The following is a 20,420-nucleotide window of genomic DNA, read 5'->3' as shown; positions in this document are numbered from 1 at the left end:
AAATATATAGCACCCTCTGCTGTTTAAAAAAAGTACTGCGATTCAATTTTTAGAGAATCGATGTGAACCGTGATACCTATGAATCGATTTTTAACTGCCTTATGATTAATTGTTACATCCCTATTAACAATATACAGTCATTCTTATCAAAGTATTTTGAATAGGAATCAACTAAACAAATAAAGTTTCACATTTCTGTTCTAATAAAAAGTGCAACTAACAATCTGCAGTGTTTTAATAGAATCAAAAGAACAACAACACAATATATTATGATCTTTTTTCCAATAAAAAGTGCAATGAACAATATGCAGTAATTCTTCAAAGCATTTTTTTTAATCACCTTTTGCATACTTGATACAAAACACGTGAGGGATAAAAGTAAGTTTAAAAAAAAACATTAAATATGATTAAACTTTATTCAAATAAATATTGTTTTGTTTTATATGATGTATTTTTTTACATTATATCATTTTATATTATGTTTATATAATGTATAAGATATATTATATATATGTTTATTATGTATGTGCACTTTGGGACAAGGAGGGGCTCACAGCAGCACAATTACATATTTGCAGACAATAATTAATTAGTTATCAAAAACATTTTTTTAGAACAATTAGGTGAAATTGAATAATCTCCCATGGCACACCTGACGATCTCTCGATCTGCTTTAAAAGGGCAGTATTATGAAAAAAATGACTTTAGAATGGTTTTGCTACAGTGATATACATCCCTTTAGCCTCATTCAGAGGGTCATAATTGAAAAAGTTCCGTTTTTGCCACCGACATCCCAAGCCGAGAGGCAGCCACCGCCCCCCACATACACATCCGAGAAAGCCCCCAAGGAGCCGAGGACCCAGCACACCCCGCTACCGACCCCAAACCCCAAGGCCCCAGCCAGAACGTCATACCATTATGCGGTGCGCGCAACCCCTGAGGCGGCAGAGCCGCCGGGCACCGCCCAAGCCACCCCACACAGCACCCGCTGACATGCAAGGGCACGGCCCACCCCACCCGCCTCAAAAGACCTCCTGCCAAGACTGGCCCAGCCAGCAGGCCAAACCCGCCGGACCCCAAGGGCACTCCCCCCAGACCGAGAACCCCCAAGGGCGAGGCTCCGGGCGAAGCCCGACGGGGAGACAGACCCACCCACCAGGCAATCGACAACAACCCCAACCACCGGAACAGCGAGCACTACCCCCCAGCAAACAGCATCATCCCGAAGTGCCATGCAAACCCTCTCCAACCCCAACGCCAGCACTTCCCCAGCGCCCCCACCCCTACATCTCTGCGGCAGGCCGTCCCAGGCCCGCACACTGCAGGGATCGCCCTTAAAGCAACCAGGAGACGTGACAAGCACCAAGCCACACCCGAAGGGAAGAGGCACCCCCACGCCTCGCAAGGCCAACACCACCCGGAGAGACCCCGCGAAGAGAGCACCCACATTGTTACTAATTACCCATATTGTTACTATTTACCGTTTGTGGTATTTGATTATTATTACTGTCAGAGACACTGTTCCACTGTTCTTGTTGTTTGAGCGTATTTACTGCACAAGTTGTGTGTACAAGCCCCACCAAAATGTAGCACGTTATCATAGATGAAGCATAGGTAGCAAGTTATACAGTATAAGCAGAGCTGCAACCCTCTGATGCAGTTGAATAGCTACAGTTGGATGGTTAGAGCCTAAAATATGCACCAGAAAAGGCTGTCTCAAGTCTGGGAAACCAGTAGAGCACCATTCCTGTGTCAGAAGTTTATCAGTGTAATAGTCAACTTTGTGAAAATTCAACACTAACCTTGCGATCGTCTTTGAAGAGCTCAGCTGCTGTGGTAAAGTGAGGGACGGCACTCTTACAGTGAGGACACCCTGTAGGAGAACACAAACACTACATCACAACAGACGTCTGTCACAGGAATATGACTATGTGTTTTTATTCAGACGTCAATAGAATCTCATCCATTCATGTCTGAAGGGATTGATAAATGTTACATTACTGTGGTTAGACAAGGGCCATTAGTATCAAGGTCACTGGTACGTTATGAGAAAGTGCGGACCCTCTGCTGCTGTCATAAATACAACCTCTGTGGGTCCCTGTTCCAATAGCCATCACATATAATACCTTGTAGCTATAACTTACAATTATAGAAGACTCACTCACTCTCAATATGTGTGTCACAAAGGAGACACGGCTGGAAGATTACTGCAAATTACATCGTCTCTGTTATAATTAATGGGTTTTGTTTTACTATTACAAGCAAACAGCAGAACTTGTAACATTTCTGCCAGTTGATTCCAGGCACAATGTGGCCTTGGCGCAGTTTATATGGTTAGTTCTCTGTTGTTCTTGTTCTCACAACAGTCACAATATAGTTACTTCTTCTGGAACTAAGTAAGCTAAAAAACTACAACACTGATCTGTGTTCAGGATAACAGCTTGAGTTAATCCAAGGCTGCCTGTAGGGCGGCTGCCAGTCCATCTCAGGACTCTTTTCTACCTACAGAATGTGTTCTTTCATTCAGCATCAACATTATTTTTGGTGCCATGTGCTGTGATGAGTGTCACTGCTAGTAAGGGTAGGCTACATGTCTCACCAAATAAAAGGACTATAGGTAAAAGGACAAATGATAGAAGGGTGTTAGCTCACACCTGTCTGAGTTCCTTTGTTGTGGTAAACTTAAAAATTATATTAAAAAAATTAGCTGGAAAAAAATAATTTATGCACAACTTTATTGATCCCTTTTGGGCAGCCTGGGGGTAAACAATAGAAGCACTCTAAAGATAAATCAAACTCTAAATAAATAATAAACACGTATTTATTTGTTACTCTATCACAATCTTAATTACATTTGATTGTTTATCGTCAAGCAATTTTTTTTAAATGCCTTTCTGAGATAAGTTAGTAGGCTTTCTGCCAGAATTTACAACACTTCTTATTAACAGCAAGGCTGTGGTGTTGCCAAGTTTCCATATGTTCAAAATGTTTGGAAGAAAACTCTTTTCACAGCAGAAAAAGGAAGAAAAACATCAAATAAAGAATTGCAGTTTAGCAAAAAATATAATTTAATGCCACTGCATAGCGACTCCTCAGGATTGACCTTTAAATGTGTTTTTCATATTTAGATCAACGTAATCAATATGCAAAACAGGTCAATGGGGAATCTCTTGAAGGGCAGGTTGCATTAAAAGGAAAAAAAACAAGTATTAAATCATATTATTCACAAAGGTGAACATTGTTTTACACGACGTATTTTACTTGCATGTGTGGCTGAGTGCATCAACCAAACAAACAAAGGGCTTTCATAGGATTTCACATTAACTCTGCAATCCAGGCTCCACCAGCATATTCAGAGCTCCCTCCCTGAGAGAGCAGCCATCCTTCAGAAGAACCCTTTTAGCTTTAGCGCTAAATAGCTCTAAAGCTTTAATGTGACTGTTGCCACCCTGAAACTCGCTTTTCAAAAACCCAGCAGCATACACTGAGCAAAGGAAGATTTAAGCTTATTAACAGGGGAAGCAGCCTGGCCTCAGGGTGTCGTCTGGCTTTGAATCCTTCATCAGAGCCAAAACAATTAGCTCATGGCTTCATTGACAATCAGTGAAAAAAAAAGTCAAAATGAAAATCTGAGGGATTTTTTTTTTTTTTTTAAAGCTATAGAGAACTTTCCTTCTGATGCACTTGTCTAAAGTTTTAAAACTCTCCAAGGATTTAGTTAAAATAAATGCTGAATGCAGAGTTTAACAGACAGATCTGCAGTAAAACTAGCATTAATACTTGTAGTGCCAGCAGAGTCTCTTGGAGCAGAAAGGAATGAGAATCAGAAACAAGATGCACTATATTTCTAACTCTATAGAAACACATCCAAACAAGTCAACGTTCCAATTACTTCCAATCAAAACAAAGGTAGTCTTTATAATCATTTGGAAAAATTCAGGTCAACCAACAGACTGTATGGTGCAGAAGTGAGTGTATGAGTTTCTGGTGCTGCATCCTTGTATTAATTCATTTGCATTTAAAATCATGTAGAATACTTTCCATAATATTTCTAAGTTATTTACTTGGATAAAGTGTGCAGACAATACAAAAGGAAAAAATATTTTAAGAATAGAAAAAACCCCCAAGTTGTGTTGAATAAAAGTCAGACAGACTTCATTTTGTCATCCTAATGTTGTTGTCCAAATTGATAAACTTCTCCCAAGCTTTGGTTAAGCAAATAGTTTTCAAATAACAGCAACTTTTCAATTGGAATCTATCACAAGCAAAATTTCATATCGATTAAAACTACTGCTTAAGTTTCTCAGTTAGAAAAAATCTCAGTTTTTCTTCCCATTCTTGATTACAGTGATATCATTTATCAAAACATTACTGCCTCCATCCTCCAACCACTTCATGTCACCTACAACAGCCTGTGTAGGTTTATCCTCTGCTGTCCTTTTAGAACTCACCAATGCCAGATGTATCAGCAATGGTCTGGCATCCAGACAACAGCTTCACTGGTTATTATTTATATTCAAATGTATTAATCTCAGTTTTCCTGATTATCTAAAACAATTGCCGATCCTCTTACAGTTTACGTCACTTAAATCAATCATACTTTATAGTCCACAAAGTTAAAAAACACTCATTTAAATATAAAGCTCCTTTTGATTGGAACATACTCCCACTAGAAATCCGCTCTCTAAGTTCTGTGCCTATGTTTAAAAAAAAAAAATATATATATATATATATATATATATATAAATAATAATAAATAAATATATAATATGATGAACTGCAGTCAAATGTGTGTGTGTATATATATTGTGGTTTGATGTTTTTCCTATGTATTTTGTAATTAATTATTGTCTGTTTTGCTGTATTTGTCAAGGGACTTATCCTCCAAATAAAGACATTTGAAATTTGCTAAATTTATTTGAGACAGTCGTGAAATAAAACAGGAATACATCTCATGTCGTCTGAGGAGTCTATTTTAAAAGTGAAATGAATCAGAAAGAATGGATGCTCTATGTAAAGCAACAACCCTCCAAATAATCAAAGTCAGGTGGAAAAATTAATTCAATGTTCCAGGGAACAAAGAAAAAATCTTATTGGGGATTGAACTTAGTGGCAATATAATGAAGGCGATTAAAAAAAAAAATGGACAACTGAATGCCCCCAAAATTGAGGGAAATGTTTTCAATTATTATTGCAGATTTCAGCGAGGATTTCACACTCTGTGCAGAGGAGCTTGGCAGGAACATTCACATTATGAATACACATTGGTCTAAAACCAAGATATGGTCCCACCCTGAGCAGGGCTGTGATCAAACATCGACATTGTAACATTATTTATAATTATCTACACAACTGAGCAAATGAAACAGGACCTCTGAACTTCAAAACCCGATAGTGAATAAACAAAACATATCCATGAGTGGATGTGAGCCACTGTACTTACAGGGAGCGTAGAACATGACCAGAGCATGTTTTTTCTTCTTCAGGGTTTCTCTAAAGTCCTCTAATCCAAGATGGCTGACACTGGAGGGCTTTTCTTCCCAAGACTGTTCTGGAGGTGGAGGGGCCTCAGGACTGGAGTTAGGAAAACAAATATGTAACTAGCATCTTTAAAAGGAATGTAGATGCTGTTCTCAATGTTTGGTTAAGAACCAACTGTGGAGTCTTTCCCACAATACTGAATTCTCAATGTAAAGGAAGTGGAGAAATAACAAATACCACATAAAGAGCCTGGCGCTGATTGCTTAGAAAAGGAGTTGATGTTCCTTGTTGGACTCACTTGTGCATAAATTCAAGGATCTTCTCCTTGCTCCGCAGCTGTGGTAATGTGTACTTCTCCTCGCCGTTTTCAAAATACTTAACGGTGGGAAAACCGGAGATCTTAAATCGGTCTCCAACAGCTTTGTGCACCGTGGCGTCCATGGCAGCCAGAACACCTGGACTCTGGTAAAAAGTAGAGGAAACAGAAATATCTTAACTGTAATCATAACAAGCCTAGAGGTTGTGATTTGGAACATATCAAACAAGCTCAATGACAATAAAATGAGAAAACATAAAAGTAACATGGAGCTACTGATTTAGATTCGGCTTTTGCATTTTCTTCCAGGCCTTTCCTACTTCTTGAATATGCATCAAACATACAACCTGAAATTGCCAATTTTCAGCAAATCCAAAAGCCTTGCACGTTGACTTTAATAGTCTTACTTTCCATTTATTTAACACCAGTAAATGGTGAGAAAATGGTTGAGAACTTTAATGTGATATCATGTAATATTAGGGCCTTAAAAACAGTCTGTGTACCAACATTAAAAGAATCTTTTTCCCAAAAGGTTTGATGCATTTTAGTAGCAGAAAAACAAAGTAATGAGTTGTTTAAACAGCTCAAGGTCAGTGTAATTCATGTTTACTCTAATTGATCAGCCACTCGTTTCCTCTTTTTGGCCCCTAGGCAATAAAAAAAAGGCCACTGGGACGATGTTGTTTGTCCTGGGGTTAAGTTCTTGATTAAGATCATTGGTGCAGTCACTATGTTGTACTGGTCTAGGTTCTGCCCCGGGCTCAGGAGTGTTCGATTACCACAGAGGACTGAGCGGTGGAGCTGAAGAACACACCCGAGTAATGAGAAACACATTATGAGCTGCACTGTTGGACAGAGCCATCAAAAAATGAGCAGTAATGGCCAAATGCCTCTAGGGCAAATGAAAGAGATCCATCCACCTGTTTATGAGGACTCACTGCAGCTGTATGTGTACCCGGGGTGTGTTCATCAAAGTGTGAGACATAAAAAACACACACACAGAGAAATATAAGGACTTCATACGCACAAAAAGAAGATCATGCAACTTACATCTGAGCCTTTGTTGAGTATTTCAGCAGCTTCGTCATAAGCTGGCTTCATTTTCTTGCAGTGGCCACACCCTGGATGTTGTAATGTGAAATAAATATTATTGCTTTGCAACAGCTCAAAATTCTAAACAGATTATTTGCATGTTCTGTAATTAACATTTTAATTGCACTGAAAAACAAATGTAACCAGCCACTTTTCTCCAAAAAAATCACAGACCCATAACAAATAAAGTTTTTCTAAGCTTCTACATGACATACATGGCATTTTTTTCAGATTGAATTGGGACCCTTAGTGGTTACAGATGATTTGAAATTATACGCTATTGAGTAACAATAAATCATGTTTTAAAAACAGAAATTTCTAGCCAAAAAGAAAAACCTAGAGATTTGCATCAAATATAAAGCAAATTCTCAGAAAAGCTACAAAAGCAGAAATAATAAGGACATCAACTTTAGCAAGTTTGGTTATAATAATAAACAATAAGCCAAAGACACACATGTTTTTGTACAAAAAAGTTCAGGCAGAAGCCCACTTTGCCACAACTGTGCCAAAGTTTTCTACAAGTTTAGGAAGTTACAAGTGTGTAACTGTAATATGTCAGTCATATTGATCATTATTAGTCTTGTGTTTGACCACTAGATGTTGCAGTTTGGATTGAAATAAACACATATCCATTTTTATTCAGTTTGATGCTGTGCCACGCGTAACGCTATTTTTCGTTCCACTCATTGATGCCGTTATGCATGGGTGTTATTCAGCATGCTTTGAACAATCAGAATGCATTGTAACGCTGGTACGTAACAAACAGTACCCGACCTGCATATTAGTAGATTCAGCTCAGCCTGTAGTTTCACGTAGTATCTTGTTAAAGAGCTCTGTGTTTATTTTGTAAAGCATAGCAGTTGGAAAAGCCAAGTTTGCTGAGTTGTCAACTTTTCTCTCTTTGAACATAATGGCCTGGTGTGTGTGCTGTGGTTTTTTGTTCTGACTTTGGTTAGCTACAGTTTTACCTGAGTATCTTAGGATTACGGTGATGTATAGAACGTGTGATTTCATTCATTTGTTACAACATTTAGACCCGTGAGAGTCACGGAGACTGTAGCTGCTCCTGTGGGTTAAGCAGGCAATGCCATCATTGTTGTCATCATTTCATTATTTTGTTCAGTTTTTTTACAAGTGTATTCAAGTTTTTTTTATGCACGAGTCTTGTGATTGTGTTTTATTATGTTTGTGTGGCAGTGTGTACTTGTGTTTGTGTCTCAAATTGCTGCATTGTCAGTTGAATCATTGTTGAACTGACAGCACTACTTATCTGTTCTGTGACACTCATGCTTTCTGTGTCACTGCAAAACAAAAAACCAATTATTCCAATAAAAAGATGAGTTTAATTGTAGTTAACAGCAAGTTGACGTGCTGAGTATACTTCCACCTCAAAGCTGACTGAAAATGAAGTAACATCTTATCAAAATGCTTAATTAGGAGACAAGTGAACTATACTATTTCAATTAATTTAATTCAATGTGGGTATTTATTTAATTTGATTTATTTATTTTGAACAAACAAAAAGTGAAAAAAGTCAATTGCAATACAAAACTAAATTCAAACAAATTTCTTTTAAATTGATTCTTAAAGCCACTTTTTTTCATTTTAAGGACTTTGCGAGTTGCTTACGTTGGTGTGGTGGAAAGACACATGCAGTGCTTTTCCAAATGAGCTAAGTTGCTCCTGGGATAATAATTGAAGATTTTTTTATTCCAATTTATAATGCAGCACAGACGCAGCCTATAAATCAACTGCGATATGTAGGAAAGAAAAGCCTTTTCTTTCAGCTGAGCCACTGTAGTGATCAGGCAGGATGTGCCGAGCAGAGGTGACTAAAAGGACTTTGTCTACCTTTCCAAGTGATGAGTGAGAGAGAAACCCAAATGCTTGCCCTGTGCTCTGCGTCAGACACAGCTCTGCATTCAGCTAGTGCATGACATGGACAGTCATTGAAAGACGAAGGAGAGTCCTTACAGGAAAACAATGAAATACTGCTGATTCAGACCCAAGGTGGGGAAATGGGACCAGGAACCAGAAAGAGAGAACAAAGCAGATGTGTGTCGCTATGCTCCAAGATTACCCAACGCTCACAGGAAAGCACAAAGGTGAGCTGGCCCAGGTTATCAGCAGTGTTCTATGGTCACAATCTGCTGCAGCAGTAAAAGCTCCATGTGGCTGATCTTAAGGGGTAACAATGCTGGGAGTTTAATCCCCCACATGTCCAAGATCTCACAGAGTAGCATAATGGGAAGCACTTTGATCATAGGAATGAATATGTGTATGCCTGTTACATTCTGAATTTGTTGGTTTTGTGATTGGCTGGTTCACCCATCCAGATAAAAAGGTAGAAAAAGGGTCCAGTGTCCAAATAGAGATGGTTTGAAGATGGATACGTTATTGTTTCTGAAACATTGTTCAGAATATCAAACGTGTTAAGAACTTAGACTAAAAGTTAAAACGTAATCTCTCAAATATTAAAAAAAACAAACCCTGTGACCCTGAAGTAGGACAAACAGGTCTGAAAATGGATAAATAGATGGTTTGAAAGACTTTTCTAGTTTTACAAGATATTCATTATTAAAATAATTGCAGACTGCTTTGCTGTAATAAACAAAAACATTCAGGGTTCTCACCAAGAATCTTTCACAGCATAGGGGGTGTAGCGCACGAGCGAGCACACTGTCAGCGTGGAAAATGTTGAAATTCATAACTCTTTGAGGGCCAAAATTAGTGAAGTATCACGATTTGATTTCGAATCAGGGTGCTACGATTTTTTGGCTATTTCATACTTTTAAACAAGTTATATGTGTCTTTAACCATTCATTAAAGTAACCAAACAAATGTATCACTATTATCTTTATTTATATCAAATCACCAAATCCAACAGTAATCACATTACAATATATATATATGGCCTTCACAGTCTCCCGACTTAAACATTATCGAAAATCTGTGGGTAGATCTTAAAAGAGCTGTGCATGCAAGACGTCCTAGGAATATTGCAGAACTGGAAGCCTTTTGCAAGGAAGAATGGGGAAAAATCCCAAATAATAGAATCCAGAGACTTGTTGTTGGCTATAAGAAGCGTTTACAAGCTGTGATATCTGCCAGAGGGGGTGTTACTAAGTACTGAAGGTACTGATGCTGTAGGGTGCCCCGACTTTTGCACATGCCAAAATTATGTTTTTAATTTTTGTAATTTTGTTCAATTTATAAAATAAAATGTAACTATGCATTAATGTTTCCTGACAATATTGTCTTTTTTTTCCCATCTACCAGAGAGACAGTAAATATGAATATAACTTTTTAAATATATAAAATATGCTGTTTTTAAAGGGGTGCCCTGACTTTCGCACACAACTGTATATATATATAAATAACTATACTATTAACTTGTTCAGCTAATTCAATCTGATTTAACACAAAAGCTTATTCAGTAAAAATACAGACTTCCAAACCAAAGTTAAATGAGCAGCATAAATCCCACAAAAAATATACATATAAAATATAAAAATAAACATTTAGCTGTGCACAATCCAAGCAGTTTTAAATCCAATCCAATCCAATTTATTTATAAAGCACTATTAAAAACAACTCAATTGACCAAAGTGTTGTACAACAGGACAATAAAAATACAATCATAAAAACAACAGTACAGTGGCAAGCACTGAATGCATTCTCACGCCTAAGGGCACATAGATTTGGCTGTCATCAGCATAGTGAAAATGACACCCCAAACATACAGAGAACAGATCCTAGCGGTAACAGACACAAATGAAAACAGGAGTAGCCCGAGGATGGACTCTTGCGGTACTCCATACAACAGGGGGGCTGTGGAGGAAACACAGTCTCCAACTTTGACACAAAAACTCCTCTCTGTTAAGTAAGATCAGAACCATTTCAGAGCACATCCCCGAATGCCAACCACATTTTCAAGATGACAGGAGGATTTCATGATCCACTGTATCGAACGCAGCTGTCAAGTCCAACAATACCAAAGGCACAGTGTGGCCAGAATCATGAATCATATCATCAAAAACCCTTAATAAAGCTGACTCAGTATGGTGGAGGTTCTTAAAATCAGACTGAAAAACCCCAGGGATCTCATGCTCATCCAAAAATGTCTTCAACTGGTTGAAAACCATTTTCTAAAAAATTTTGAACAAAAATGGGAGCAAAAATTAGAAGGATCGTTAGAAATAAGTCCCGGCTTTTAGTTAATAGCTGAACAACAGCATGTTTGAAACTGACGCAAGCACTGCCCCATTCACCAAGCATCCATTAATACAATGCAAAACACAGGGTGCTATTGTGGAAAAAGCATCTTTGAACAGGCATTTTCAAAGAGGCATTTTCAAAAGGTGAACCAGTGGGCTTTATTTGACTGACCACCTTTTCCCAAATGAGTGAGTGTCACAGGCTCAAACTGACAGAACAAGGCTGTGCATGGGACATCGTCACCCACGCCAACAGAAGCAGAGCCAGAGTGGTCACAACCTTATACATAAAAAAGTTCAAGAAATTTTCACACAGTGCAGGTGTCGCTTCTAGGCTATTGGATTGAGGAACATTAAGAGCAGTATTCACCAAATTAAGAACCTGAGGGTTGTTCCTGTTGGATGTAACCAAATCAACAAAATACATAGCCCTGGCAGATTTCACACTTTTCTGATAGTTGTGCAAACTGTCCTTTAACATTTCAAAGGAAACCTACAACTTATCCCTTTTCCACCTTTAGGACAAATTTTACAGAACTGTAAGGTTGATTATCAGAGCTACACGGATGACACACAACTATATCTATCACTGAACCCAGATGACTATGGTCCCATTGAGGTGTTGTGTGACTGCTTAGAAAAAGTAAACTGATGGATGAGTGAAAACTTCCTTCAATTAAACCATGACAAGATGGGGGTGATTGTCTTTAGTAACAAGGAAAAGAGGACTGCTGTCAGCAATTATCTTGAGTCTCAATCTTTAAAAGCTAAAGACCAAGTCAAAAACCTTGGTGTTCTGATTGTCTCAGATCTTACATTCAGCAGTCACATCAAATCTATCACAAAAACTGCCTTCTACCACCTAAAGAACATCTCCAGAGTGAAAGGTTTAATGACTCAGAAATATCAGGAGAAACTGGTCTATGCTTTAATCTCCAGCAGACTGGACTATTGTAATGGTCTTCTGACAGGAATCCCCCAAAAGAGCATCAAACATCTACAGCTGGTTCAGAACGCTGCAGCTCGGGTCTTAACCAGAACAAAGAGGTCAGAGCACATTAATCCAGTTTTAAAGTCTTTACACAGCGAAGAGGACTCAGCGAGGTATCCATGTCCATGACCCCGGTACTGTCCGGACTGTCCGCACTCCTCAGAGCTTAAATACGTGGACGGTTATTATATTACGGTTAGGTAAGCAGAGGATGCATCGGAGGCAGCTAAAGGGCTGCAGGGGTCCTTGGGTAAAGACAGAAGTGTCAGAGCCAATAGCCTGTATTAAATAGGTGCGGCTGATGAATGTGTTTCTGGATTATTCAGATTAAAAAGAAAGTTAAAATAACCCGTGCACACCTAGGAGTCCCTTTTGTGTCCATGTGTGCAATCATTATTATGACGGTACCGATTAAAAAAGGAAAAAAACAGCAGAAAATTTCCCCTACGTTGCACTGTAGAGGATGCCATTGCTCCGTAGGGGGGAAAAATTATGTTGGGGGCTCCTACGCGCTGGAGAAAACCCTGACATTAGGTGACACCAGTGGTTCTCAAACTTTTTATGCTCAAGTATCCCCCTCCTCTTATTTCTGAATCCAAGTATGGTACTCCCTTTGTCTGACTACAACATTTTGCTCAGAATTCTATGAAAAAACTACCATAGAGCATGACGAAATGAATGAGTAAAAACACATATTTCCAAGAATCCCATTGTAAAAAAGTGGAATGAAACAGTATTTATGGCTCATAAAGGACATCACCGACCCCCACCTGGACCCCCTGCAGTTTGCCTATAGATCCAACAGGTCTGTAGACGATGCTGTAAACCTGGCTCTCCACTTCATCCTCCAGCACCTGGACTCCCCAGGCTCCTACGCCAGGATCCTGTTTGGGGACTTCAGCTCTGCTTTCAACACTATAATCCCAGCTCTCCTTCAGGACAAGCTTTCCCAGCTGAATGTGCCAGACTCCACCTGCAAGTGGATCACAGACTTCCTGTCTGACAAGAAGCAGCACGTGAAGTTGGGAAAAACCATCTCTGCTCCCCGGACCATCAGCACTGGATCTCCTCAGGGCTGTGTTCTTTCTCCTCTGCTCTTCTCCCTGTACACCAACAGCTGCACCTCCTCTCACCAGTCAGTCAAACTCCTGAAGTTTGCAGACGACACGACCATCATCGGTCTCATCTCTGTTGGAGACGAGTCTGACTACAGGTGGGAGACAGACCGGCTGGTGTCCTGGTGCAGCCAGAACAACCTGGAGCTCAACGCTTTAAAGACAGTGGAGATGATAGCAGACTTCAGGAAGAACCCAGCCCCCCTCACCCCCCTCACCCTGGGAGACTCTACAGTGAGCTCTGTGGAGTACTTCTGCTTCCTGGGGACCATCATCACTCAGGACCTCAAGTGGGAGCTGAACATCAGCTCCCTCATCAAAAAAGCTCAGCAGAGGATGTACTTCCTGCAGCAGCTGAAGAAGTTCAGTCTGCCAACAAAGATGATGGTGAACTTCTACAGCTCCATCATCCAGTCCATCCTCTGCTCCTCCATCACCATCTGGTACGCTGCAGCTACGGCCAAGGACAAGGCCAGACTGCAGCGTATCATCCACTCTGCAGAGAAGGTCATCGGCTGCAATCTGCCCTCCCTCCAGGACCTGTACGCCTCCAGGATTTTGAGGCGTGCAGGAAAGATTGTGGCCGACCCCTCCCACCCCGGTCATAAACTGTTTCAATCTCTCCCTTCTGGAAGGAAGTTTTGGTCCATCAGGACCAGAACCTCCAGACACATGAACACACCCCAAGTGACCCACTGAACCCCCCCCCCACCCACCCGATCACCACTTCCATGATGACATTATCTGCTGCACTGTATATATATATCTATCCTATTTATCCTTTATTCTCTATCCTTTATTTATCCCTCATCCTTTATATTTATCATTATTATTACTATTATTGTTGCTGGGTTGTTCTTTGCTTTTTTTAAATTTTTTTTGTTGTTTGTTTTGTGCACCAACTACCAAGACAAATTCCTTGCACTGTCCTTAAAACTGTACATGGCCATTAAAAACATTTCTGATTCTGATTCTAAATAGATTTATCTCCATTGCTTTTATAAATTCTGGTCATCTGCAAGGTGTGGGACCAAGACTGACATTTGTATTTTCAGTTCAAGAACAATATCATGTTCTAATCAAGATAGTTTTCAACATCATTATTGTTATTTTTTTTAAATTATTTTTAACTAGAAATAAACATGATAAAATCTCATATTTGTAATGCTTGCTTTGTTAATTTTCCACTTTGTTTCTTTCTCAAGTACCCCCTGTAGTGCCATTGTGTACCCCTAGGTGTACCCCCATTTGAGAAATACTGGGTTACACAACTAAAGTAAGAATTGGAAGTTAAGTCTGAACTGTTTGATTTAAATTTGATTTTAATATTTGTTTAGTTAAGATGTAAATAACTTTCTGGTTTCTAGAAAAAAACAACACTTCAAAGATCCACATAAAGCATCAAAACAGTGTCTGTCGTACTCGTAACACAGCATCATGGCTTGCCCTGTGCCGCTCCATTAACCTTGACTGGATAAAGTGAGCAATAACTGGATTGAAAAAACATATTGCTTTTTGGTCTCGGATGTGACTCACTCCAGTAAACAGAGCAGTGAGCTGAAAGTTTTTGCGCTGCTAGACCTCGCATGCAAACAACAACCTTTAATCTGTACCTTTTAGAGGAAGGAAAGAATGAGTTGGACAGAAATGCAATCTGATTGTTGTATTTGGGAAACCATTAATCTACCACTGACAGCGGAGCCATTAGGAAACAGCACTAAGGCACCAATACTGGACATCTGTTGTGTGTGTGACAGAAAGAGAGGTAAGTGGGAATAATAAATGTTGTGTCATGGTGTAAAGTATGCATTTGACTTGTCATGAGTAAACTGATAGCTGAAATATTTGTCTGCACTTGATGGAGTGGATGAGTGTCTGTGTGAAGTGAGGAGAACGAGTAAGTCATAATTTTCTCTGCTCAGACCTGAGACAAAAGCTGTCTAAATATTTGTTTAACAATGCGTGATTTAACTAAACATTTACAGAAAGTGTTATGCACTACGGACACAACATACCTGCTGTACATGTCTGTATGTGCAGCTCGAATCTCTTAAACCCTCTAGTTTTGACTCCCATTTTTATCAAATATCAAAAACTCCACCTCTCTGCTAATCATATTGGACCAGTTGTTCAAAAGTAATCTGATTGGATTCTGATTATTGGACTGGATGAAAACTTGAAAAACAAAAAGGAAAGGATTCCCATTCCAGGGAAAACCAGGTAAGGATTTCACTGTGGGTTTTAGAAGAAAAATGTTAGAAAATTTAGTCAAATAGTAAAATATATATACTGTATGTATATGTATTTCCACTTCGCTTTAGTGTATACTAACGTAATTGTTTTTTGCACTTGACGATGAAGTGTAGTAAAATAAATAAAATGAAAAGGATGCTGTCCCAAATAAATAATTGAATATCCCCTATAAAAACTTTCAATAACAGATGTCCTATTCAGATACAGTATATAGACACCTAGGAGTGTGGTAGAGTCTGGGTTTGAATCCCGGCCGGGCCGACCACCGTAAAGTCAGGGTTGCTACCTGCCTACATCAAATATGAGCCCCTGGCTAAACAAGGAGATCAATGTTAAGCTAAATGGACTTTTCTGAGCTTTAAACATCATAAAATTGCTATTAGGGCTTTAAGTGTTTTTTTCATTGATTCCCTCAATCGATAGAGGGTCATTTGCTCCTTTCTTACTGCAATTTGATGACGCGTTCCCAATTTGATGACAAATTTGACGCGGCACTGAGCTGGAGAAGCCGCGCCTCCAGGAAGCTCTCTGCCGTGATTGACGTGTAAACAGACACGCACGAAGGTGAGCATTTCAGCGTCCTTCGTGCAGTGCTATGTATGTATTTTCTACAGTCTATGTATGTACCGGCGAACGCCCCGCCCCCACGCTCTGTCTCGTGTTTATAAAGCAGCATGAGCTCAGAGTGGGTGGGAGGAGGCCGGGCCATCCTCTGGCCCTACGTCACCGTGCGGGGAGAAGGAAGTCAGTGTCTAGTCTATAGACACACCCACTCATGAATATGCATAAGTAGGCCGCAAATCAGCCTGTTTGTGAAGAGTTGGTCAGAAAGTGACTTTTCAGAGGCTAAAACTCGATGTTTTTGGGGTTCTTAGAACAAATGGAGATGGGTGAAAAATAGCACGACACGGGACCTTTAAACAAGGCATAGATGGATGACAGCGGAAAACAGACACTGATGGAATGCTAATACACCAGCAATCCTAGAGAGAGGAGAATGCAGGGAATGCGTGACCTTTGGAAACTTCAAAATGAATTAGGAAACATCTAGTAGCACTACAATGTTCCAACATTCATAGCCGCAATCTGCTAACACACCTGGAGATCAATGAAGTACAACAATAACAACGCTACGGCAAGAAGGAACAGGACGCCAGGTCAGAGGGGTGACATCATCCACCTCCTCGCAAGCAGAAATTGGGTACCAAGCCCCAGATACAAACAGCCCCAAAGAAAGAGCTGCTGACCTGAGAAAAGAGATAATGAGGACAATAGAATCCTGGCACTCCTGTAAACTACTAAAGCAGAGATGTCAAGTAGTATTAGAAGATTTGGTGCCATCGTGGCAGGTACAATCACTGAGAGCAACAAACTGTCCCAGTCCCAGCATGTGTAGGATTAGCATTGCTGTCCTGCGAATCAGAGACATATGATGAGAAAGGTACATATGAACCAGTAGCCTCCATGGAACACATGACCAGGGTTGGGCTCAATTACATTTTTAAATTACAATTATGTCTTTAATTATCCATGTTCAATTACAACTCAATTACGGTGAACAGCGGTTGTTCCAAATACAATTACAATTATTACCCTGAAATCAATTACAATTGCGTTCTCAATTACTAAAGTTCAATTACAATTAATGAGCCTTTAAGAAAATAACTTTCCCCGTGTTAGCTTTCTGTTAGCAAATGTTACAATTTTGATGCATGTCTTAAGTCAGCTGTAAAATACACTAAAAATAATAATGTATCATCTCATTTGTGTTTATTGTCTTGGTTGTCTTGTAACTTAGGCATCCTTATCAATGAAAATATTGGTATTAATATTTTTGATGTGGGTGTCTGAGCCTTTTTTTTTTAATAGTAAAATGATCCTCAAGAAAACTAATGGGTAAACTTGATATAAAACATATTTTAATAATTGTTAACTATGTATGTGTAAGCCATAAAACAAGCGGAGTTGAAAAAATCGATACGGCAATATATTGCGATATTACGTCGCGTGATTCTCGTATCGATTCAAAATGCATCCATATCGATTTTTTAAAATTTTATTAATATTATTATTATTTTATTACTTATTTATTTTATTTTAATTTTTACTTTTATTTAACCAGGAAAGTCTGCAGGAGACATTGTAACTGCACAAAGAAATGCTGAAACCTGGGCATGTTGACCAGCTTGTGTTTTTTCATGAAAAACCTAAAAAGAAAGAACTAACTTTCTGCATTTATTTGTTGTTCTAGGCATATACCTCAGTTAAGTCGCACTAAAGTCAAAGGTGGTTTAAAAGCCACAGGCAGATTGTATGTTAATTTTTTATTTTAAGTTGTTGGCACATGGCATGTTAAAGTCTGTTTTGAATGTATAATATGCCAATGAAATATATTTCATATATATATATATATATATATAAAACGCAATAATAACTTTATACTTTAATATCGGGATATATCGTATCGTATCATGATCAACATATCGGGATACGAATCGTATCGCCAGATGCCAGGCAATACACACCCCTACATAGAACTATAACATGGTTCCCCAGTTTTGTGTTTAATTAAATTTTATAAGACAGTTTTTATAGAAAGTTAATGACTAATACAATTACAAAGTCAATCTGAACTCAATTACAATTCCATTAGAATTGAAACAGTAACACATTTTAAAATTACAATTATAATTACATCACAAATGTAATTAATTACCAATCATGTGATTGCAGTGAAAACTGACCCCAACCCTGGACATGACATCATTTTGATCCAGATTAAATGTTTTTAATGACTGGCCCTTATGCAGGATGCTTTTCCCTGCAGCATCTTCATAAACTGTGGCTGCTTGATGGAGCAGAAATTGGTCTAATGCTCATAGTTTTACAGATTCTAATTGAAATTCTGTGTAAGTAATTTCTGTATTTCCTCCCTCAGTCCCAAAGCATTAATTTTAAGTTCATTTATAAAGATTGTGTCGATGTGTCTTTTTACCACATTAAACTGGATGGAAGCATGTGGGGAAAATGGATGAATGATCCAAAGTCACACAATGTTATTGTGCATTTATTTTGCCCTAGCATCCTATGACAGAGATTAAGCTTTATCCTTAATTTATTTAAACTAATGACAAAACGAGCAGTGGCAGTTCATCAACAAGAGAACACTTTGTTTGTGTTGCTTAATGTCGCCTACTCAGGCTTATCATGATCATTCTAAAATACACCAGTCGTGGTCTTAGTGGGTGGTGCAGTGATAAATGTGTTTCTTTCTCTTCACAAATATTGCTTCTATCTAGAGTTTTGTTCAGGTGAACTCCAGCTTCCTGTCACATTCTACTCACTGTCATGAGTTCACGTCTCTAATCTGTCCACATCTGGGATAAATGTTTGATGGACTGTTTTCTTCATTGTGTAATTGAGTTATTACTCCTAAGTCTGTAACACTGTTCTCGGTCTCTTGTGTGTGTTTAATCATGATGCCGTGTGTTTATCTTGGTCAGTGAGATGTTTTCACAATTATGGAACAGTTTTCAGTCTGTACAACATCCTTTAGACAGACACATCCACTCCAAGGCAACACAAGCTGTGAAAAACAAAGTTTCAAACCCACAAACAAAACCTGGTCCCTTCACACGTTCTGTCTAAAAACAGCAGTGTGGTCCATGAATGAAATTGACAAGTTGGCTTATGTGAACCATATGGTGACAATGAAGAGGTGTGTTAATGTGTGAGCATGCAACACACAGTCTCAGCCAGCATGGGTTTGTTGTTTTCCTACCGACTGTTGAGGCAGAGCATGAGAGCAAAAAGAAGTGACGTAATTTAAAACAAAGCTTCTCCAACATTCTGCAGCCAGTCTTTTACCAAGAAAAAACTGTCATTCAAGTCATTCACACGTTATTGTTAAAAAAAAGGACTGTAATCGCTATTCTCATTTTCAGAAAGCCGGTTTTTTTTAAAAGCATATTAAACAATGTGCTTTATATTCAAAGTAAAATAAAACGGTTTAAAATAATCTCTTGCTGTTCTTTAAAGCCGTGACCAAAATACCGAGGTACGTATTGAACCGTGGGCTGACTGTATTGGTGTATCACTAGTATTCTTCATGTTTAACAAAAATGATGTGCCATAATGTTGCTACACAATCATTTCATAACTTTTTATTAGGCCGAGCCACGGGACTCAAAACGCCACTCACTTTGTTCTTCTTGTTGTTGTGTACACTAGTTAAAATAGCTACATGTTTCAAATGACTACTCCTCCGTTAGTTCTTGTTAGATTGGAATGCAGTTTGGTATGAATACTCTATGAATAAATAAGATGATGAAATGCTTTTTTAAATGGGGCCCGGGGGCCCACCCCTATTTCCGGTAATTTCTAAATTTATGGAAACATAAATTCTCCGTTAATGCTCGTTGAATCGGGCTGTAATTTGACATGGATATTCTATGAGTGGATGTCAAGAGCCTCTCGGAGATCTTTTTGACTGAATTCTCGGGAAAGTGGTACGTGCTATTCGGCGCGTAGACGTTCTGCGGGCCCGGCCGTTGTTCATCTGAACTTATTTTAAGACAGATGCTACAGTGTTTGGCAAGAAGACATTAACAGAAGATTATTTATACTGTTTGTCTTTTTAGTGTTACTGTTTTGTCTTCTTTACTTGACTACATTTGATTAGACACAATGCAAAAGCACTGCAGAAATACATCCCCATAAAGTGTATTTACTGTGCGTGTGTCACGTGCACGCGCCCCCACGAGACACATGATGCAGTTCAGATGTTCATGAGTTCATTGTTTACTGTTTGTTGAAACTGTATTGTTGAAGTCTGTGTAAACCTCAAGATCAACAACATCTTGGATGGTGGAAATAATGTTGTGGATTTTTGAAAGTCAATGATGACAGGCCTATTTATGGTCAAGACGTGAGATGCTCTCAAATATTAAGAAGTT

At 38.9% G+C, this 20,420-nt stretch overlaps 1 protein-coding gene across 1 annotated transcript in view; it reads right to left on the bottom strand.

Annotated features, from left to right (window-relative positions):
* pdia5 (protein disulfide isomerase family A, member 5) overlaps positions 1-20,420 on the bottom strand; it is a 73,093-nt gene that overhangs the window by 12,722 nt on the left and 39,951 nt on the right. Inside the window, exons 12-15 of the mRNA XM_028435501.1 lie at positions 6,848-6,918; positions 5,780-5,943; positions 5,444-5,574; positions 1,803-1,873 (exon numbers count right to left, since the gene is read on the bottom strand). Of these exons, the coding sequence (XP_028291302.1) occupies positions 1,803-1,873; positions 5,444-5,574; positions 5,780-5,943; positions 6,848-6,918 (437 nt within the window). The remainder of the gene's footprint in view (positions 1-1,802; positions 1,874-5,443; positions 5,575-5,779; positions 5,944-6,847; positions 6,919-20,420) is intronic.

The sequence above is a fragment of the Gouania willdenowi genome, chromosome 21 (assembly GCF_900634775.1).
Source record: "Gouania willdenowi chromosome 21, fGouWil2.1, whole genome shotgun sequence".
NCBI lineage: Eukaryota > Metazoa > Chordata > Actinopteri > Blenniiformes > Gobiesocidae > Gouania > Gouania willdenowi.
This window is presented reverse-complemented; position numbering and strand designations above follow the sequence as displayed.